This window comes from Nanorana parkeri, unplaced genomic scaffold (genome assembly GCF_000935625.1).
Source record: "Nanorana parkeri isolate BGI_ZX_2015 unplaced genomic scaffold, ASM93562v1 scaffold735, whole genome shotgun sequence".
Taxonomy (NCBI): Eukaryota; Metazoa; Chordata; class Amphibia; order Anura; family Dicroglossidae; genus Nanorana; species Nanorana parkeri.
Window position 1 is genome coordinate 336,848 of NW_017307003.1, and position 24,207 is coordinate 361,054.

The window sequence follows — 24,207 nt, forward strand, 5'->3', positions numbered from 1 at the left end:
AGAGAGTGTGGAACCAATTCTCAGCGGCAGCGGTGGTGGCCGGGTTTGACGCCCATTGTCCCACGGTGAATCATGTCCTTGACTTTCTTCAGTCCGGTCTGGATAGAGGCCTCAGCTGGAATTCTCTCCGGGTTCAAGTATCGGCCATTTCAGCCCTGTTAGGGTCTAGGTGGGCTCTTGATCCATTGATCATAAGCTTCCTTAAAGGATGTCTGAAACTTCATCCTCCTGTACATTCCTTGTTTCCACAATGGGATTTATCCCTTGTGCTGGATGTTTTACAGCATGCTCCCTTCTATCCACACCCTACGCCTTCTCTCTGGGATATCACCCTCAAGACTACCTTTCTCCCGGCAATCACATCTGCTAAACGTGTGTCGTAATTACATGCACTGGCGGCCACTGAGCCATTTTGCACGTTCTATCCGGATAGGGTTGTGCTGAGAACGCATCCCTCATTCCTTCCGAAAGTCACCTCTTTGTTTCACCTAAATCAGGAAATCGCTCTACCAGCATTTCAGGACGAGATGGGAGATCCGTATGCGCTTGATGTGGCCAGCAACCTGGCCACTGTACCATTGCAACCTGGCTAGTGAGAATCATCCGAAAAGCTTACTCCATCAAAGGTCTACAACCACCTGAGGAGATACGGGCTCATTCCACAAGAGGGATGGCAACTTCCTGGGCAGCTTATGCGAAGGTATCAGCCGAAACGATCTGCAGGGCCTCCTCTTGGTCTTCACAGAACACCTTCATGAGTCATTATAGGGTGGATCCGGCTCTTCTTACTACCGTTAGCTTTGGTCGCAGCATTCTGCAGTCTGGGTGCTCTAACCTCTAATACATTTTGTTGGCAGTACCCTCCCTGTGTGGTCTCTAAATCCCATAGTGTGCTGCCGAGATGCCCCAGGAAAACGGAAAATTGTATACTTACCTTTCCGTAATTTTCCTTTCCTGGTGCATCGAAGGCAACACACTACCTTTTTTTCCCTCCCTGCCATGGCTCGGACTCGTTTTACTAGAATGAGGAAGGCCCGGAGGGGCCAGAATTTATCACGTGTCCTGTGGGTTAAGAGGGGCGGACCTTAACCCATAGTGTGCTGCCTTCGATGCACCAGGAAAGGAAAATTACAGAAAGGTCAGTATACAATTTTCCGTTATGTGTATGTATGTGTTGCAACAATACCAGTGTTATTAAAATAGGCAGGACTATTTTATAATATACCAGTGCTAATTTCATCTGCAAGTGAGAACAAGCACCAGCTGATTAATGTTATGTATATAGTTAGGGACATTTGACCGGAAGATAAATACCTAAGAACATTCGATTTTGCCCAATTCTCACAACAGCTAGTCAACTTACACAGAATGAATATACATGTGGTTTCGCTGGATGAATAGCTTTGCAAAGTTTTTATAAACATACCCCTTTGTAATATCTGCTCTTTGTAGGACTTTCAGTTTTAAATGTTTAAAATGGGTCACCACTGTTTATTGTTTACCCGTTAGCAAAAACTGAAATAGTAGCGTGGGAAAAATTAGAAAAACACAAAGGTTTGGGAATCATCTGCCATATTTCTGCAAAATCTATTTTTATTTTTGTGTATTGTTTCACAGTTGTCCAACCCCAGGATGTGATGGTAGTGGTCACGTAACAGGAAACTACGCTTCTCATCGCAGGTACACAACCACAGGAAACCACAATAAAATACAGGGCTTTTGTATTACTTTCAGTCTCTTTACTGTTATCCCTTAGAAGCAGTTTCAGCTGCAAGACCATACGTCTGAAACATGAATGGTAATGTACAGCTAATTCCCTCACTGTCTAGCTTTTTATCTTCTCATACACATTACATAATAACAGGTTTAAATGTCTTTATTTTTGAAAGAATCCTGAAAGGTTACGTTGAGATCTACCTAAAGCAACACTTTGTTGTATAGATCTTCCTGCATACAATGAACCCCTTCATGACTGAGCTTGTTTTCAGTTTCTGTTCATAAATGACTGACACACTTTTTACATTTTTGCTGTGTGACTCTTCCACAGCAGTAATATACTTTCTTACTAAATGTACCCACACATTATATATTGTTTTTTAGAGGGCAGATAGGGCTATATAATTATATCAAACATGTGTATCTAACGCCTCACTTAGTTTCAATAAAATATAAAAAAATTAGGCAAAAAAACTAAAAGAAAACACTTTTTTCACAAGTTTTGAATATTATTTTTTTAGACATTTTTTATAATAATTATAGTATAAAAAATATATTTTTATTTTCCTAATTTTTCTTTAAAAAAAAGTAAAAACATTTTTTTGTTAGTTTATATCAAGCAGTCACATGTTTGGCTATTATTAGGCTGCTCCAAACTTAGGAACAGCTAATATTAACCTTAGAGACTGATCCTGACAGCATGTCAGATTCAGATCTCACGAAAGGTCTTTGATTGTGCCTAGACGATCAGAAGTGATACATTTCAGGCAAAAAGATACATTGTATCATCTCTGTGCCTGAAATGTATCGTAAACATCAGGCTATCGAGCTGTCAAAACGAATAGCAGAGAGGTGAGTCACTCTGCTACCTCTCTGCTATTTTCAGCTGTCAAATATGGGATTGCAATTTAGCGATCCCGTATTTGCATGTAATGGCTTCATTCTTTCATTAATGAAAGAAAGAAGCTTTTACAAAAGCTTAACTATTTCATTAATGAATGCTTCAATACTGAGGCATTCATTAATGACTGGTAACCACTGAGAATCAGCGGTTACCGGCATTACAGAGCCTTAAATAACTTGTCACGTACAGTGTACGTGGCTAGTCATATAGGCACTTTGTGACGGGACGTACAGTGCATGTCCACGGTCACAAGGGGGTTAATAAGCTGTCATCTTTCAGCAAGACTACTGTGGAATGATCACCCGTCAATTTATTTTCTGCTTGGCTATGTATTTTCTGTCCTTTTCCAGTTCTACATTTTGAACATATACTATATACTGCATACTTATACATTGAATATATCTTTAAAACATAAGTAAGTGAGGTTGCAAGAATATATTAGTTTTATATAATATAAAATTAAATGTATATACCAGAGAGCCATTTGTCACTGCCTTCAATGTGGCCACTATGTCCATTGTCCCTTTCTTTAAGCAGGAGTCTAAGTTAAACAAATATTCTCTAAATATTGTCTATGTAAAAGATCCATGTGTATCCTTACATGAATCTTGATATCCTTTGTGAATTTTTTCCACATCTGGGCAATAATCCTGCATGAAATACCTCCTATACGTTGCCTCTGTTCATAAGTTTCCTGTGATAAAACTGATTACTACTGTTCTCTATCCTTGTGCAGCATGACTGTTCTTGTATCACAGCCTACCCCAGCCTATGTGGCTACTGAGGAATATATTTGAACTAAAGTTTTGGGCCCGAAATTCATCTTTAAGGAATACTGTAATAATTTGATTTGCCAATCTTGAATGGTTGTAGTAGTGCAGCCATACATCTCAAGGTTTATATGATTTATTTTCATTATTTACTTGTATTCTTTCCATGTCAGAGCAAAGAGATAGGCTTAGTTTCAGGCTCTAAGGCTGTTCTATCTCCTATCTGGGATCAGTATGATTAGTTTGAAAAGTTCAGACACCCAAAAAATTTAATATAACAAACGTTATACCCGTTAGCAAAAACTGAAATCAACTAAAACTAGGATGGCCTGTATATTGCATAAAAGAAAACTAAAGACTTTGGTAAGGCCCATCTCCTGGTAATCAAAGAACCTCCCCTTGCATAGGGGCTACTCTCACACTGCATTAATCTCCGCTCCCCTGGCCATCGTCACTCACCTTTTTCCCCTCCACTGCAACTGTGGACTGTCCCTCAGATTCCTCACATCTAAAGCAGGGCTATGGGACCTGCATTAATCATGATGGTGTCAGTGGGACTCCAGTGCTGCAGTCTAGAAGCTAGCAGGAGTAGGGTAAGTAAAAGTGCTTTATACAGCCCCCCTAGACATTAACAAGCACTTGACCTTTGCAGTGTGGGCATAGCAAAGGGAGATCTTTGTTTACATAGCAGGCTTAAAACAGCTTATCAGGTTAAAGCATTTACCTGATAGGCTTTAATTAGCATTTTTAACTCTTTTTCTGCAGCTTGGACAGAGTAACAGTTATAGCTCAGGCAGAAAAAGGTCAATCTCCATTGAAACCTTACAGCCTAAAACTGTGCTGACATTTCTGCTCTGACTTGAAAAAAAGGCAAATGAATAACAGCACACAGGTTTAGCATAAACCATTTGTGAAGCATTATACTATAATGTATGGACACATTTGTGTCTAAGATGTGTATTGTATATGGGTACTATGAAATAAAAGCATTTTAGGCAGTCCAAAATATGTTGTAGCTATCTAAAACAAGGATACAATACTTCAATATGATTTTATCACTGTCATTTGCAGTGTTTCTGGCTGTCCATTGGCTGACAAAACCCTGAAGTCTCTGATGGCTGCAAACTCCCAAGAACTCAAGTAAGTGTATTTTTTCAAATTGAGGCTCTAGTAGCTAACACTGTGAACAATATCTGGGTTCCCTGTTAAACCATCTAGAAGATATGTTGTCCGCACACCATTCTGCTTATCAGAATATCATCTTTATTTGCATTCCGTTAGCATGACATCCAAAGCAGTGTGGTGTGCGGACAACATATCTTCTAGATTGTATGCTGTGGCACAATCCACCAGTTGTTCCAGCATCCGTTGGATTCTGGGGTATATCGGTATGGTGTGTGAAGGGGATATTACTAGTCCCTGTTAAACCAGTCAAAGCTCCAATTTAAAACAATCGGTAGATCTGGAGATACAGTCAACTGAATTTAGAAATAAAGCAGGCCATAGAATTTTAGTGATTTACAGGAATTGGCCAAAATTCTAACAGTGGGTGGCCCTGCCAATTTGACAAAAGTCAATAAATGCAATCAACTTTTGTCGAGGGGCTGGGCTGAAAATTGTTGGCTGAACTGTTTGTGTATTCTGACAGCATTGGGCACGGGCTGTCATTATACATTAACCAGGTTAGGGGGATTCATCCATTCATGCTGTTTGGGAATTTCTTTCATTTGGCCCACATCCTGAGACATTTTATTGGTAAAAAGCATAATTGGCATGCTGGAGCATCACGAGAAGCAGGCCCAACTGAGCTCTAACAGAACAAGTTGAGATTTGAAGGTAACTTTAGCTGCTTATATCTTTGTATCTTCTAATTGTTTTAAAATATGGTTTTCACCTCTGCCAATGTATTTTCTAATCATGTGCTCAGTCAGATTTGTATAAAGTATATTTAAAGTATTTTTAAATAAACCCTTAGAAAAGATTTGTAACCATGTTTTTCTGGGATCCAGAAAGAGAAAAAAACACCACTTTCAAACAGGAACATCTTATATAAATTGTTTGCCCACTCAATGTAAACTAAATAAGCACAATACCTTAATATTAGATTACTCATTACTAATAATATTAATAAAATTCAAGATGTAAGCGCTTAGTTTTCTGTTCTGAAATGTCTCAAAATTCACCAATACCTTCAAGAACAACTCAAGCCAAATATACAAAAATCCACTATAGTTGAAATATACAGTACTGTAGTATGTATTACAAAAAACCTGAAATAATTTCCCATTTCATCTAATTCTAAAATCTATTTCAATTTTAAATTACCCTTTGCGCGCTGAACGTTCCAATCAGGCTTACATGTGCATACGGTGTAAGCTGTTACGGGAGAGGGGGTACTTAGGCTATCTTAGAGAAGAAAGCACTGAATTCACATCACTTGTGTGAAGATTAGGGATGAGCGAATCAACTTGGGTTTGGTTCATGGGCCATTCCTTAAAGGAGAACTATGGGGTTAGGGCTTTTCCACATAGATCTCCGAAGGGTAACGGGAGGACACGAACTAGCGTCCACCCATTACCCAAAGCTCAGTATAACATGAGCTGCAGCTCGCATTATACTGAGACGCCGCTGCTGAAACGGATCCTGACAATTATGTCTGGATCTGCCCAGCTGCGTGAGTGACAGCTGGCTCTGCCTATCTAGAGGCAGAGCCAGCTGTACCCGCCCCGTCCATTTCGCCAGTCAGCGCTGGAGGATCGGACAGGGGAGGGGAGAATCCAGTCCCTCCCCTGTCACGGCTCTCTGCAGTGGCAGGATCCAGAAGTGAGCGAGCGCCGGTATGTGTTTGCTCACTTCCCGATCTCCTGAGCCGACCTGTGACAGTTTCATTTTCACAGGTCAGCTCAGATTATGAGGCTGAGTGAAAAGCACTCACCTCATAATTCTCCTTTAAACCCATCATAACATCCGATAATTGCTAACTTTAATCCAAATGGGAGCTGAATCTTGATAATGAATTCTGACCATTTTGTAGTCTGATAGGCAAGGAAAGGGAAAATTGTCAAACAAAGGGCATGAGGAACTAGGCACTGCCATGAAGAACATACACCAATGCAAACAGAAATTAAAAATTGAAATACTGAAGCAAGAGAGGATTCTCCTTTTAACACAACTTCGAGAGAAACATGGGAAAAACACCATGTATGCATATAACATGTTATGAAGATGCTTTTAAGCTGTGTGTGGTATTGAAGAACAGTACAATAATCAAAGACAGCGTCAGCAGCACCGTATTCTGACATCACGTATTTTGCACGTGTAATTGATATTAAATCCTCCATTTAAATTGTCTTGAATGCAGCAGCTCTGCTATTTAATTGATAACTTGCAATAAATGCTTTTTTTTTGGCTGTGACACCTGATTTTTTTTATCCACTAGTACTACACCATTTTCAGAGGCATTGACTGGAAAGGTTGTTTTTTTTTAATATAAATTACGATTTTATTAGACAATTTTTCAAATATACACATACAAAGAAAGAAAATGTCAATACAACAATGCCACAGCATGCAGCAGTGCACAATATTATGAAATTATGCATTCAAATGAGAATTAGTAGGGAGGTCAGTAAACACTGTGACAAGGAGTACACGCAGGGCTGCGTACAGCAAGTTCAAAGTCATCATACTGTCACAGCAATACGCATCAGAAAAACAAATGAACACAAAAGACATTGCCCATAGTTAGCCCTTCCAGTGCCAGCAATGGAAACGGCTATGTAAATTAAACGCATTGGTGGCGTTCAGACTGGACAGGTTCTTACTAAAGTGTATAATTTTAGAGACAACAACCAGAAATATTATAAAGATTCCATGCACAATGTGTAAGCAGCTTCAGAAAGCAGCATTATAATTGCAAGACAACAGGCAGCTATTAATCCAAAAGTCAACATTAGAGTATATATTATTTCATAGACAAGAAACTAGCAAAGTATTGTACGGACTCCAGCACTGTATTTAAAGGAGACGTATTGGGAAAATAGGAAGTACTGGGAGCCAGCATGGGATACGGTAAAAATGCCAGCTCTGTACCAAGAGCTGAGCAATCATGCAACTGCTGATTGCTCAACTCATGGTCTTCTCCCTACAGAGAATTCCCACAGGGATTTCCCCCTCTCCTATGTGTTCCTCCAGCACACTGCAGGGACTAATAGGGGAGGGCACAGCTGGCTCTCTATACAGATGTTATGTACACTATGTAAGCAGATTTAGTGGGCTGCATTTTAAATGGATAAACCAGGCAGGTTTTAATTGTAATATAAAAATTAGAGTGTGCTGTGCAAGCTACAGTTAGCGGTCCACCCTGGACACCCAACAGTCCATGGGGTCCACTCCTCACTTCAAAGAGTGAATCTTATGGTTTATTTTTTCATTTGCAGATGCAGAACCTGCTTGCCCCCTAACAGCTGCACATGCAGAACCTCTTCCTCTCCCTTTAGGCCTGCCAGACATGGGATTACCTCATTTTATTAGCAATTGAGGGATTGAGGATATGTGGCAATTGGGTGCGCTAAACTGTACTGCATAAATATGTAGTGATGTGCTACAAACAAAGGGCAGCTTTGCTTGTGTCAGGATTTTTACACTGCTGATTCCGAAAAAAAACCCTAGCAAAATTATATTGACATAAAATATACCTCCCTCAAAAAACTAACACATAACACACTAAATAACCAAACCTAAAAGTATAGCACTTTTTAGCAGAACTGTATGGTATAGCAGAAACTATCTCTTCCTGCAAAAGACTGATTGATCTTTCTCTATCTACTCCAAGTCTCCAACACATACAATGATTGTGTAACTAACTGTAAATATAGCAGTTTTCAGCAGCAGTAGTGTATAGTGGCATTATAGCAGCAAGTATCTCTCCCTGCACAAACTGTGTGATCTCTCCCTATCTGCTCCAGGTCTCAAACCCCCATTGGCTGTGCACTGTATATGACCAACTGTAAACATGGGTGATCCTTTCCTATCTACTTCAAGTCTCCAACACACACTGTATATATGACTGACTGTAAATATAACAGTATTTAGCAGCAGTACTGTATAGTGGTAGTATAGCAGCAATGATCTCTCCCTGAAAAAAACAGTTTGACCTATTCCTATCTGCTCCAGCTCTCACCAACACATACTGAGTATGTATGTGACTGTCTGTAAATATCAAATTTTTTTAACCTCAGAAACTACCTCTACCTGCAAACACTCTGTAAACTGCCCTTGCTTGCTCCATGTCTCCTCCAACACACATTGACAAAAGGCTGCTGGAAAGCCCATGATTATCCCTTCAAAGCTACCTGACCAAAGATCAGGCAAGGAAGTGCATTTTTGTTAACTGGTAACTATAGACATGATTGGCCACATTAGTTTACCATTGAATAACTTGGGTTTGGGTAGAATGATTGTTAGACCCTAACCCAAAGCTCATCCTTGGGCAGTGTCACAAAATCTGCAAGCTAGCAAAGTCAGTAAAGTGTTGTCTCCCTTTTTATGCTACGCAACCAAATAGCTATTAGAAATGACTTGAGTATATGAATTGGGAAGCTAACAGCATGTACATTTCAAGCGAAAAAAACAAGTGATTACTCTTATTTCTTTAGGTGTCCAACACCAGGCTGTGATGGATCTGGACATGTTACTGGAAATTATGCCTCTCATAGGAGGTAAAACAAATCTCTTATTGCACCATCTCATCTACCAACACTTTTAGGTAAATAAGTAATTATTCTTTTAACTATGTTCATAGTTTATCAGGATGTCCAAGGGCTAGAAAAAGTGGGGTCAAGGTATTTCCGAGCAAAGAAGATAAAGAAGACCCTGAACTTAAGTAAGTCAACTAAACATTTTTATAATGTTTTTACTTCATATCTTTCTTAATGTTTATATTTAAGTATGTGTTTAGTAAGACCACTATAAAGTGATGAGAATGGCATTCTGGAAAATTCTTCCTCTTCTTTCTGTACTCCCTCTGTTACCGGTCTTGTTGAGGGTGGAAAGGGCGTGGTTTTATGGGGAGGAGGTACTTAGCTTGATACATGTGTGTATATGTGTGTGTGTGTGTGTGTGTTTGTATATGCACTTGGCAGATATTTTATCCTAGAGCATATTTGACTACATTGTTATGACAAAGATAAAAATTGTGGTCTCAGCATCAACTGAACCAAAATATCACAGGGGCCTGTATAAGTAAATAGGACAGGAATATAGAATGAACAGTACCGTCTTTTTGACAGTTCTTTTTGAAATAGCACATATAGAAGGCTATGCTTTATTTAGTTTCATTAGCCACTGTAATTTATTTTAGCATTCATGCATTAAAGATCACTGAAAGGGTGACAGAAACATGTAATAAACAACTTTAAGTCCAACACTGGGCTCCCCTTCTCTATCATCATTCAACCTGGCTGACTGAGAACATCTAGTAGTGAAAATTAATTACTGTGTTGGACAGTGCAGGGAAGAGGTGAGTATTGCCATTCTTTTGTTCTTTTTTAAAACTGCTGGGGCACCATTTCTTTTTTCTTTAATTTTGGCCTGGAGTTGGGCTGTAACTGATATCACTGTTTGCAAGGCGTTATATAATATACTTGCTCACTAACACATAATAAATAATATTACCTACTTGATGACTGGAGTGTTAAACCCCCTTCCTGTCCAGACCATTTTTGAGTATTCAGCGCTGCAGTACTTTGACTGACATTTATTCAGTCATGCACGCTGTGCTGAAAAAAAGTATATATAATTTTTTGGGGATACATAGAGCTTTCTTTTGGTGGTATTTAATCACCACTGGGGGTTTTATTTTTTACTACATTACAAAAAAAGTACAGAAACTTTAGAAAAAAACAGTTTTCCCTAAGTTATGTAATGACACATTTATTTTAACCCCATTTCTTTGGTAAAGTATGAAAGACCGGCTCACATCAGGTAAATAGACACCAAACACGTCAAGCCTTAAAATTGAGAGCACCCGCAGAATTGCAAAAAACTACCATACCCAAAATTGGCCATAGGCGACATTTTGAAAGCTTTTACCACTCATCAATTTAGTGTTAATAGTGTTTGATGGCCCTAGAATTACTGCTCACACTCCGACGTTCATGATGATATGTAACGTGTGCAGCACAATAGGCACAATCGTTGTTTTCACATTTAGGCACAACCAACACATTTGTTTGCATGTGTATATGGGGAAGGAGACTTTTTAAAACATTTTATTTGTGTTTTTTAACAAAATTTTATATGTGATTTTATTTTTTATTTTTTCGTTTTTGTAAACTTTTTTTATAATTCATTTTATTGCTATCACATAGGGGGATAAGAAGCCCTCTATGTGAAAGCCAATTTACGTGATGGGTCCTCTTTATGAAGACATCAGGGGTCTCCAAGACCCCTATTGTCACCTAGGGACCCCCAGTGAAGCTGATTAAGTAGAGATTGGCTTTCATTAGCTTCTCCCCAGCTCCTGTATCCGGAAATGGCAGCTGAATGCAAAAGTGATGTAATATAGATCACTTCCTGCATTCGGAGATCGGCGGGGAGATCAGAGGGAGATCATGTACTGATCGCTGATCACAGAGCCAATGTGCCGATCATAGGCCTCAACGGGCACAGCAGAGCTCGGGACTGGCGGCGGAGTCGGCAGCCAGGTAGGGGCGCACACCCACCTGCAAAATACAAGTGATCAGGTGTCTCTACAGATAGCAGAATTCTTGTATGTAAACAGCCATCGCTGTTTTCCCATGGGCGGGGGGGGGGGGGAAATTTTAAGACTAGAAGGATCCCGTCTGGCCGTTTTTCAACACCCGGGAGGCAGGAAGCAGTTAATGCCATTTTTTACATCATCATAATATACAAATCAATGTAATCTTATATGTATTATATATACATATTACAGTATAGTTTTAGCTGATATTGTAGTGCACTTATTTACTGATTGAGCCATAGACAAAAACTGAGTATTGTTTTAAGTGGAATTTAAAAATGCCTCTGCATGTCACTATTAAACAATTAAATTACATAGTGCATGCATCAGTTATGGACCAGCATATTGGCTAAGTGCTAACTTGTAAATTAATATACAGTATATACAGGAAAAGCTGGCTCCCACCACAACAGGTGCAAATGTCAGGAATGGTTAAGCATCAGTGACCTATTAAAAGTGCACTAGCACTTTGCATGAGCCTGAAAAAGTGTTCGACATGATTATTTAGTACTGTTGACCTTAACTAGGGTGCATTTACTATTTCCAGAAAATATTTTTTATTATTTATAACTAGGGATGCACCGATACCGATACTAGTATCGGTATCGGTGCCGATACCGAGTATTTGGGTGAGTACTCGTAAAGTGGTATCGGTGCATCCCTATATATAACATCTTCCTTTTTTCACATGACCACTTTCAATTTTTCGACATAGTTTACTCTCTTTTTACTCTCTTGTGTTAAGCAGATGAAACAAACATCTGTCACTAGCTGAACTTATGTTTACAGCTTAATGACTAATTCCTCCTAATTCAAAATGTTTTTCATTATTTTTGTAGAACTTCAGTACAGAACCCAGGGTTGTCTTGTCTACATTTCATGCACAAAGTGGTACCATGTCCTGCATAAAAAAGTGTGAAAGTTTTAAAATAATCGTTGAGTACACTTATGTTGTGGGCATGGATTAACTGACTGTGCTAAAATTAGATAAGGTCAGAACATTTTATATAGAGGCATAACAAAAATATTACTGGAATTGTTATAGTGAAAACATATTGTTTATAAAAATGTTAGGTTTAATACAAGGGTCTACAATATTGGTATCATGTTTAAACAGGTGTCCAGTTGCAGGCTGTGAGGGCCAGGGACATATATCTGGGAAATACACATCTCATCGAAGTGCTTCTGGGTGCCCTTTGGCTGCAAAAAGGCAGAAGGACAGCTCTCTGAATGGTGCATCACTGGCCTGGAAACAGAATAAGCAGGAGTTGCCGCATTGTCCACTTCCTGGCTGCAATGGACTGGGCCACGTCAATAACGTTTTTGTCACTCACCGAAGGTTATTTCATTTTTTTTTTCTGTTTTCAATTTTTATGTTATAATTTCTATCACACAAAAATAAGTGGGTACTCCTTGGCCCCAATTAATTCTATTTATAGTGAGAAATAAAGGTAAATCACAAACCGATCTCAAACTGACCTTCAAGGAAGATATCAAGACACAGTAAGGAAAAAAAACATATGCAGCACATCTCTGTAATACATGCACATTTACATGTGTTTCATCCATATAAAGATCCTGCAAGTATAGACAAATACCAGTTGATCTGGCAGAAATGCACCCAAATCTAAAGTCCTGTAGTGGACTAAAAACACACAACATTTTTGTGGAATGAGTGTTGTCAACCCTCCCAGTCGTCTTTTACTAAACTACTTAGCAACTTCCACCTTCAAATCTTTACAACATATTGGCTAGTCATTATGTGTTCCAAGATAAGAACTAGGAGGGCTGTTTGAGATAACACAGAAAGTGCACACATGACATCTCTAAAACTCTACAACATCACCTTTTTTTTTGCACTTATCAAGCAGATATAACAAAACCCTTCAAATGGTAAATTAAAGAGACCAAAAGGGAGAAAATAAGAGCCCTCCATTGTGAGGGTTTACATGCTATTTAAGTCATCTCAGTCTCTGCATACTCTAGCCCTTTTAAAGCAAGCTTTCACATTTACAGTATTATAGCAGACCTATGCACAGGCTGATAATGTTAACACTTGTAAATATTTAATTACTTCCTTAAAGCATAGCAAAAGTAACATTTTCAAAGAGTCAAGTGGATTTCTAGCCCTGCTAATCACTTCATCAGAGCAGAAAACACATTCGGACTTGATCTTCTTTTTCAGTGGCACACCACTTATCCTCCCCATGATAAGTGACCAGGGCAGCCAAATACCAGAGCAAATTTATTCATTTCTCTCCATACTCAGCACTATTGCCCTTGAAAACTGTCTTGTTTGTGTATGGAGAGGCAAAGTGAATGCACATCTGACCATCAACATATTTCCATGGGCACTATACAAGTGGCTGCACCCAATGTGACCCATATAGTGCTGCCACTGTCATCCATCTCCAAATAACTGCACTTTTTATCATTTTAACAGATTTAATAAGCTAACACCAAATATGTTCTCTTACATGTCAAAAAAAGATTATAGAAAAAGTAGGGCTTTAATGGCACCATATGACAAGTCAAATGAACCACAAGATAATTTGAATAAAAATTATTATTGTATTGATTACAAATGCATAAAAACTGCCATATTAAAATTCATATAGATGTGACATGATTGAAAAATAGCCCCACAGACCACTCATTCCATAATTAAGGCATATCATGTAACCAAAACATGATCAATATATTCAGAACCTGCGTACCTGATCATGGCTGAGGATGGCCTTGCACACATCGGCGGCATCCATTTGGGATTGATCCTGGGCTGATTGCGAGCCTCCTCTCTCTCCTCTGAGATTTCCTTCCTCCTGCTCTTGAGTCTCCTTGGCTGGACCAGATAGTCGGGTGCTTTTGATCTAGGGCTTCTGCCCTTATCCTTCCCTCATTCAGCCCGGTGTGGCTCTGGCCTCCATCTACCGTTTTGTGGGGCTCCTTTGCGGGGCTCAACTTTTTTGGGGGGTCGTAGTGGACGTGCACCTATCGGCTCCATATGAGATTGCCTCCTTGTCTTGATGAAGCGCTCTATGCGCGAAACGCATAGAATTACGATCCACTCTACTGTTTCCAGCTAAAGCTATCTACCTACATGAATTTGGACTAGTTTATATTTCTATTTATTATATAGGATAATTGTTTTGTACTATCATCAGCTATTAAATGGTTAATAGTCTAATCAGGTACGCAGGTTCTGAATATATTGATCATGTTTTGGTTACATGATATGCCTTAATTATGGAATGAGTGGTCTGTGGGGCTATATTTCAATCATGTCACATCTATATGAATTTTAATATGGCCGTTTTTATGCATTTGTAATCAATAAAATAATAATTTTTATTCAAATTATCTTGTGGTTCATTGGACTTGTCATATGGTGCCAATAAAGCCCTACTTTTTCTATGATCTTTTTTGGACTGACTGACATAGGGGTGTGGCACCAGTTACTCAGGATCTGTTCACAACATTCTCTTTACACATGTTCTCTTACATGGTTTACAGTTTATCTGGATGTCCTTTAAATGCACAAGCCATAAAAAAAGGAAAAACCTCAGAGGAACTAATGAGTGTAAAGCTGAAGACAAACGGAGGTAAGAACATGCTGAGTTTCAATGTTTATAAAAGGCTGCCGCAACTAATCTAAATACATCCTTCTCTTTGATACTCATAAATGTTTCATTCAAACATGAAAGAAAAATAAATAAATTTTTTCCAAGTGAATATGATTTCTGATATTTGAGTGGATTTTTAAAATAAACCAAGAGCCCTCTCCAATGCTTTGCCCAAGGATCAAAGAGGAAATCAAAGGTAACTGGTATAACCTGTACAAGAAATGTCAAATACTGTATTTCACTGCTTTCCACATGTTCATTTTTCCAAAGTTAGTCCAACTCATAAAAATCCTTAATAAAGAATGCTGATTTTTTTTTTTTTTTTAATAAGGCTTAGAGTCCAGGTAGATACAGTTTAACAAGCTTTCCAGAAAAAGTTCAGGGAGACTGCTTGACTAAAAAGAAGTACCAATAGTATTCAGCAGTTAGACTTTTCTTGGTGTATTATGTAGGATGATTGCATATCTACCTAAAATATAACCAGGAGAAAATAAGTGTGTGTTTGTGAGGGGGGGTAGCAAACTCCATTGACTTTAAGGTTGCAAAATATTCAAATTAATTTTTTTGTAACCACTTAGTGAGCAGTTAATGGAAGGTATCTTTAATGTTGAAATCTATTTAAACACAATGTAATATGAAATACCTGAACTAACATTTCTGACCAGTTGCCTGGTCTCCTTGCTTTCCAGTTTCACTACTTAAGCCCCTTTTAAAAAAAGCAGCAGTATAAAAAATATGATCACATTTATAAAGCACAGTGGTGTGCTTCACAAATGTTCATTTTGCAACCTTTGTTATGTGATTCCATTGGGAGTTCCATTCATTCCAAAGGATAAATAAAAAAATAAGGAAAAAGATGGGAGGAGGGAAGCTCGATCATGTCAAAGTCATGTGACCAGCCCCTCCTCCAGTCATCGAGTTTTTTCTACAGCATAACACATATAGAACTCATGGGACACCACAGGCACAGTGTGGAGTAAATACTGTAGTTCCCAGCAGAGAGTGGCATCTACTCTCTACTATAAGTAGGTCCCACAGTGAGTCTTGGTGGGCCCTGGCTGCAGTAGCCACATGCTTGTTCTGAGTTTTTTATTCAGTAAGGAATCTAACAAAAGTTGAAAGTTACTGTAAAATATCTAGGGAGAAACTAAAAATGACTGCACTGATAATATGGATTGTGGAGTCCTAATAAAACGCATAGCAAAGAGACATGGGGCTAATTCTGTAAAGCATTAGTAGCTTGACTAAAGCTGGCCACACAATAGGTAATCTTGCTATTGAAAAATTGGTGATTGGGTAAACATATCCGATTTATGCCCTAGCAACTAATGGTAAACCAAATCAGATTCTGCTCACTGAGTACTTGGTCAGCATCTAAAACTTTCACTGCACTGTGAGTTCATTTCCTGACGTTACCCAATGTTATTGTGTGCTCAGTTTTTTTATTTTAAGGTATGGAGGACTTTTGGAGGACCCCTGCATGTTGTGGTAATATATAGGGCTGTTACCCTGTTATGAACAAATCAGATTGTAAATAAAGCAAAACCTTAGAAGCATATCAGTCAACAGTTTTAAGTTTTATTGTTTGCCCCCTTTGGCATGGAATATGAAGGAATAGATATGGTTATGACTTGAATGGGTTTGGGTGTGGCTTTGGCAGAACAACAGCATGGCTTTTTATATTCTCATTTATGACAGGTGTGACAGAAGCAAAACAAACAACATACATAAAAAAAGAGTATAGCAAAACGCACATTTCTATAACGGTATGAAGATAGCAACACACAAATGAAACTGTAGGAATTAGAATGAAAATATAAATAATATTGTGCACATATCACATGGACATTATGTGGCATTTTGATGTTTTGAATCAAGATTACATATGAACTATTATCTAAAATGTACTGATCAAAATCTGTCTATAGGTATACAACCTGCTTCCCATGAACCACTGGCTTGGTTGAGTTTAAGTTTAAACATATTGAATAGAAGAAATCATCTGAGATATATAGATATGGCATCTGTAGATATCATTACATATGATTTCTAGAGAGAAAAGAGAAGGTAAAAATTGCAACCCACTCTGTTCGCCCTGCACCTATTGGTCAGTGTGGTTGTCTATCATATTTAGTAGCCAATAGACAGGTATAGAGGGCAGGAAATGTACACTATATGCTCTACACACCAATCATCATAGGCTGGCTTCGGCACTACATAAATCACTATAAAAGGTAAGCTATGTTTCAAATACAATAGGGAAAAAAAATCCAACAGTATATGGGGTACATTTATTCATAATGGCTAAAATATTCCTTTTAACTTAATTTCATTAAAAAAGCATAAAGCAGTAGACAAGAGACATTTTGCAAAACCACTTGAAGCAGTCTGTCTGTACCCACTGTAACATCCAACTGCCGGAACAGGACAAGTTAGCACAGCAGACAATCTGGCTAGAGCCTGTAGTCAAACCTACACGCTTTGTGAAAAACCTAAATAGTCTTCAAAAGGATTATATCATGTCATTATTATTATTATTTTTAATGACTATTCCAAATAAAGATAACATGAAAAGATAAAATCAGAGAACCTTCTGACTAGAAAAGTAGCATTGTTAGATAGTATTAGCAGTTTATCTGTTACCTGTTCTGGCTAAAAAAGGACCAAGCTTTGTTATGACAAATAGTATTCAAAACCTTTAAAGGTACAATAATTCTCTACTAAGTGCATCTGATGACTACAAAAGTTCATATGCAAATATAAGATGTCTGGAAGCCAGTGGTTGCATAATTTTAGGAATGCCCCCAACTTGACAGTGCTTGTTTCAGAAGATAAGCTTTTATGACGTGCTCAAGCTCCAAAGAGGATTATTGTAACATGGAAAGTAATAGCCTACATTTTATGGTGCATACTCCTTGCCAAACAGCTTAGCTTTGTTCTTTTAAAGGAATACAGGTTTACGTTAACTTACAACACTGGTTTATTTCAAATTCTACCAATAGGTGATTAAGAGTCAAAACTACTAACCCACAACTGATTAATATTAAACAGCAGATTGGCCAAGAATGCATGAATAAGATTTAGGCAACTATTACATGTGTGTACATCAAACTTCTATTTACATGCAATGACATTTGAAAAAAACAGCTTCTTCTTTGGATGAATGGATGTTTGAAGTGAACAAAGGTTTACTTTAACTTACTATTTACTCTTATAAATTAGGACCAGCTTACTTTACTGCTCTTCATCTCACCTCGCAATTTAGTAAGACAGGCCCATAGCTAGCTTGATTATAATTTAATAATTTACAGATAACAGGTTTTATTAAAAAAATGACACCAAACTGCCTAAAGAAAGCGATATGAAGGAACCATCCCTATTTGTTTTAAAAGTAAAACACAGCTTTAATTGATTGCTTTGTAACAAGCAAAACTCAAAAAATATAATTGGGGGCAGCACAGTGGTGTAGTGGTTAGCACTTCTCCCTTGCAGCACTGGGGGTCCCTGGTTTGAATCCTGGCCAGGTCACTATCTTCAAAGGAGTTTACGTGTTCTCCCTGTGCTTGCGTGGGTTTCCTCCAGGTACTTCGGTTTCCTTCCACACTCCAAAGACATGCTGGTAGGTTAATTGACTCCTGTCTAAATTGGCCCTGTATGTATGTGAGATGGGGACCTTAGATTGTGAGCTCCTTGAGGGCAGGGATTGGTGTGAATGTGCAAATGTAAAGTGCTGCGTAAATTGTTGGTACTATAATAATATCTGTAATAAATAATAATAATTGAACATACATTATTATTATACAGGATTTATAACATTTCCTATATACCGTGTTTCCCCGAAAATAAGACACTGTCTTATATTTTTTTTTCCCAAAAAAAACACACTAGGTCTTATTTTCGGGGAAAACCGGTATGTACAGAAATCAGGACCGTGACTGTCACGCAGAGCAGAGATACCGGCATGTAATGTACTGTATCATACAGTACTGGAGAAGGGGAGTGAAAGAATGGTACTGTGACTGTCACACAGTGTCACAGTACGGTACCTGGCTGCAGCTGTCTGGAGCTCTCTGATGCCGTCCAGGCATCCTAAAAGCCGAGGCAGTCGGGAGGCAGTCGGGCGGAACGGCTTGCAGACGGGCCGGAGGGAGGGAGGGAGCTGCGGCCAGAAAGTTTTTTACGATCTTTACTTGTTTTTAGACCGTACATGCAGACGGGTGGACCGGCGGGCAGACTGGCCGGAGGGAGGGAGCTTTGCGATCGTGACATTTTATTAGACCGTACATGCAGACAGGAGACAAGCTGCACATGTCATTGATTTTTACACTCAGACCCCTTGCTGGCTGCTTGGATGCAACAATACATGTGTGCCCCCTACTGCCGAACTAGGTCTTATTTTCGGGGTAGGTCTTATATTACAGAAATCCCTGAAGTTAGTACTAGGTCTTATTTTCGGGGTAGGTCTTATTTTCGGGGAAACACGGTAAATGCCCAATTAAAATGTCTAATGTCACCCAAAACTGAATAAAAAATGTTGGAAGGAACGAAAAAGGGTGATAAAATGCCTACTTGGCATTCTTCATTTGTAATTAGCTTCTCCCATCTCATTCAATTCCACATTAAACATTATAAAACATCTTTTAATCAACATTAGTTTTTTCTTACAATGCATTTAATGATTCTTTCTTGTAATAAAGCCCTTAAATGATGTAATATTTTAGTGTATTTCTACAAAAAAACCCCCCCCCCCCCCTTCCCCACATTCCATTGCTTTCATACTTTACATCTGAACACTGGCATCACCCTGAAAACAACTGTTCATAAATATAAATGTGTTAATGTACCCAGCAGGCATAGAGAATGGGGATGATATCAGGAATTTAGATGAAGAGATCAAAGAACTGAATGAATCAAATTTGAAGATAGAAGCTGATATGATGAAACTTCAAACCCAGGTTAGAATATTTCAGTCCTTCTGTTTACATAATACATTGTGTACACTTCTATTCTAATCACAAATTATGCATAAAACAATTGCCATGGTCCAACCATTTTAATAATAAAGCAGAACTCCAGCCAACACTTTTTTGTTTAACTTCTGTCTCTGTAGGGGATATTTTCCCTTTACAGGTGTAACAAAGAGAGAAAGTGAGGGGAGACACAATTTTTGATAGTTGTCACCGAAACAGGCAACAATGGACAATATCTGAATGGGGATATCCATTCTGGATATCTCTACTCTGAAAATTAAGATGTGCCTTTTTTTGGGCACATTTGCTCTTATCTATCTGTGTGTCTATGGGACAGGAAACAAGGAAACCCAACAGAGGAGCAATAACAAACAGACTAGGGTTCTGAATCTTCAGTACCATCAAGCACAGGATAAAGTATGGCTGGATGCATGGGTGTGTCCTTATGTTGTAAATTCCCTTATTTTAGTTCTGTTTTTGTAGAAATAGATCTTCACACTAGTACACTAGTGGAATAATCAGAAATATTTTAATTTAAAATCTGCGACATTAAAGAAGTAGAGTAGGAGACACCACTGTGGTTAATACATGATTGTTTGGAGACTGAGAAAATATATGATCTCTTGTATTCTGGTTAAAGTGCCTCCCTATGTATGGCAAGCTACAGTCAGTATAAAAAGTATATTTTGTTAAAATCATGTTATGTGCATCTCTTTATATTTTTTATTGAGGATTGCATGCATTAGGGTTAAAAGTATGTTTCTCACACTGGTGGCAAGTTTTTAATCAAGGCATTTTTTAAAGGGGGTGAGTTTAGTGTTAGATGGAATTGCTTAGAATGTAATAGTAGGTTGAGGACCAGAGCCCACAAGAAAGTAATACTGTCAATACTGTCAAAGATTTCATATCCTGTTAGAAGCTCAAATGTTTATGGAACATTATTTTTGTCTCTAATCTGCATATCCAAAAACAAAGATCATGAAGTAAATAGCATTTGCATTATATATTTATCAGTGCAATTTGTGTTCTGCCTGAAGTCCTCTTATAATTCACCATATATTATGCTGGTAGAGCACGAGACATTCATTAGTTTAATCCAATCAAAGTAAAATTGTTTTGTAGTCATTCACTATTATATTAACCATGGGTGCAACACATAAAATATAAAGGTATGATACATGTAATTTGTTTTCCATTCTGAGGCTTTTTATATTGCATAGCACAGGAAACATTTAAAAAAAAGTAGTTACCCATTTTATTCCCATGCAGTCCATTGGTAGGAAAATTGCTATATTTTGTTCTTAGTTTAGGGAAGGATAATTCAATAGAACATGCATAATAGCCACCCAGCACAAGAGTCTGGCAGCTGCAGGGATAAGTACATAATTGGCATGATGAGGAGCTCTGGTTTTGTCTAAAGTTTCACAGATGCAGTATATTTATATTTTGTCACACAATAAGGAATGTATGGAAACAGGGTCCACCTCATCCTCCCCAGAAAATATCACAACAGCTATGATAACATAACCATATGTATACAACTTATGGTCCTAGGTGATACTACATATACATGTCCTTTTCTTAATATTTTTAGCATCTTTTGCACCTTTTTGTTACTTTGAGCAAGATGCAGGGGGTTGCAAAAAACCTCTACATATTTTTGCATGGAGGGATCTATATTAGAGTTGTATCAGATTTGCCTGATATTCTTTTAAGGGCAATATCACAGGGCTCAATCTAATACTAACAAGGATCTGTGCTGATAAACAGTCACTCAATCATGTTATAAGGTCACATATTATCAGTATGTTTACCTGGTTTACTATACATATATTATATTTACATGGTTCAGATTTAAACAACATTTATCAACAAAATTAACATTTTTCAAAGACTATTAAAAAAGAACACATTTAAAGCCATACTGGGAGTGTAAAGTATCATTAGAAAGTTGGGTGCTATGTGCAGAGGGGTGCTGCAATGTATACAATTCTTACCTTGAAGCACACCATCTTCTGCACATAACCCTCGATCTTCCGGCCACTGAGAAGAGGGACAGATGCGGTACAGAGCTCTGGTTCATCACCTGCCCTTCCTCGCTATTGTCCATTCACTATATGTTTTGTAGTTTTTCGAATATGTGATTGGAAAAGAGGGTGGGTATGTAACATTGTCTCTCCTCCTCCAATCATAAAATGGAAAATAGTGAAGAGGGGTGGGTAATGCAAATGGAGCTCTGTACTGCTGAAGACGCATCTCGCCCTCTCCTCAGTGCCCAAAAACTCAGATTTATGTGCAGGAGATGGCATGGTACAAGGTAAGATTTTTATACTTTGCAACAGCCCTCTGCACATAACACAAAGCTTTTTAATGATTATTTACACACCCATTACTGTCTTTATTATCATTTTCCCCAGAGTTTGGCTCTAAAAGCAAGTTGGTATAGTGGTAAACTTCCATTGCAATGTTCTGCATTTTAATCATAGGTTTTTTTCATAGTATAATTTGTATTTTCTTTTTAATATAGTGGTCCTTTTATAAAAATGATAGACTATATGCAGGCCCATGTATAGGGTGCTATTCTAAACATTCTAAACTTAGTCTGCTTTTATGCTTTCTGTGCTATTTACTCTAACCATCCTTTAGAACAAAATCTTACATACAGATGTACACAAGGGAAAAACTGTATAGAAAAAAAAGGATATAGAGACACTAAACTTGCAATTAAACGGATAATACCACAACCAAATTATTAGAAAGAGCAGATAAATATGGTAGTTAATGTGTACAATGCTGTTTCTGAGAAGATTAAAGTTTGATCGTATATTTGCACTGTAATGAATTAGTTGGTGAACTTCTTCTTAATTAGAAGGTAAGTTCTACTGGATGTTTTGTCTACAAGTTCTATTTGGTTGCTTTGTAGATCAGTCTTAGTGTTTTAGAGCCCCTCGTTGTTAATTAAATGTTGGGGCTGCATCCACCTATTCTTCAGGCTACTAGGTGAAGCCAAGCATGTAAGATATCTGCAGCCACACAAAGAATTTGGGGTGTACTCATGTTATCCCTGTATGTGAGTGGTTTCCTCTGAGTGGAGGACTTCAGGAAGCTCCCTCCAAATAGGAACAATGTGTGGCAGTTCCAAATCCTATCAAATGCACAGCATAATAACATTATTTGCATAGGGGACTAGGGAATATTTCTGGAAGTAAAAGCCCCAATTAAAAAAGTGAAAATTACATCATATTCATAATTGCAGGTCATCTAATTAAATTAATGTATAGTCTTCTCTGTTGATGTAGTTTTGTCTCTCATTCAGGCCATAATTTCATAGTTCCCATGTAACCCTCAAAATCTTCTGATTTAGATCTCTTCAATGGAGACAAATCTGAAAACAATAGAGGAGGAGAACAAACTCATAGAGCAGAACAATGAAAGTCTTTTGAAGGAGTTGGCTGGTCTGAGCCAAGCCCTTATCTCAAGTCTTGCCGATATACAGCTTCCACAAATGGTAAGGCTATATAGTTTGCCATCCACTTATGATAGGATCCTTGATATTTAACCACAAAGTGATAAAAAGAACAAGTAGTTTACATAGGATGGTGTGCTCTTAATGCTCCAAGTCATATATACATTGTGAAACTATTTTGAAAGGAAACCAGCAATACTAGGTAGTTTTTCTTGCAAAAGTGCATGCATGACACTATGAGCCTGATGTTTAAAAGTATCCAGCGGTGAGTGGGGATGAGGTGATGAAATAGTTGAAATAGGAGCAATATTTGGGCCTGATGGCTTGGTTTCTGCAGCTCTACACAAAACCTGGGACCTTCAGAGGTATGGGATGCCCAGAATGAGAAATCCATGTGAAAGAAGCCTAAAATGAGAGCCAATCGTCTTAAGAGTCCAAAATAAATGTATTGACGTTTATACGTTTCAGGGGTCAGGAATCCCTCTTCATCAGGGCTTAAACAATGGACAGCGGAACAGCTCCTGTAGACAATCTTAATTATCAGGCAGGAATGGAAATCTTTGCGTGAAAAGATCTTTTCCAGCAGTTCAGCATTTGTACAAGTAAGCTTACTTGTACAAATGCTGAGCTGCTGGTAAAGATCTTTTCACACCGAGGATTTCCAGTCTTAACTGAGAAATAGGATTGTCTGCAGGGGTTGTAGGTTTAGAGTCTGTGAGTGTCCCGCTCTCCATTGTTTAAGCCCTAATGAAGGGGGATTCCTGACCACCGAAAAGCATTGGCAGTGTATATCTTCCTGACGCTGTTCGTCAAGCCAATAATGTTTTTTTGGACTCTTGAGATGGCCCTCTTTCACACGTTGTTAAAAAGTGTCAAAGCGAATAATTGGTGTTATCTGCCCACAGACACCACTGAAACATGCCCTGAACATTTGAATCTTAAGGTGTTTGTGAGAAATAACCTGAAATATTAGTACTGACACTAAAATATTGAGCT

General features: G+C 38.2%; 1 protein-coding gene across 1 annotated transcript in view; it reads left to right on the forward strand.

Annotated features, from left to right (window-relative positions):
* Positions 1-24,207, forward strand: part of ST18 (ST18, C2H2C-type zinc finger) — a 166,136-nt gene that overhangs the window by 136,378 nt on the left and 5,551 nt on the right. Inside the window, exons 13-20 of the mRNA XM_018564203.1 lie at positions 1,618-1,680; positions 4,462-4,530; positions 9,048-9,110; positions 9,194-9,274; positions 12,270-12,491; positions 14,666-14,754; positions 19,627-19,730; positions 23,110-23,253. Coding sequence (XP_018419705.1) covers positions 1,618-1,680; positions 4,462-4,530; positions 9,048-9,110; positions 9,194-9,274; positions 12,270-12,491; positions 14,666-14,754; positions 19,627-19,730; positions 23,110-23,253 — 835 coding nt within the window. The remainder of the gene's footprint in view (positions 1-1,617; positions 1,681-4,461; positions 4,531-9,047; positions 9,111-9,193; positions 9,275-12,269; positions 12,492-14,665; positions 14,755-19,626; positions 19,731-23,109; positions 23,254-24,207) is intronic.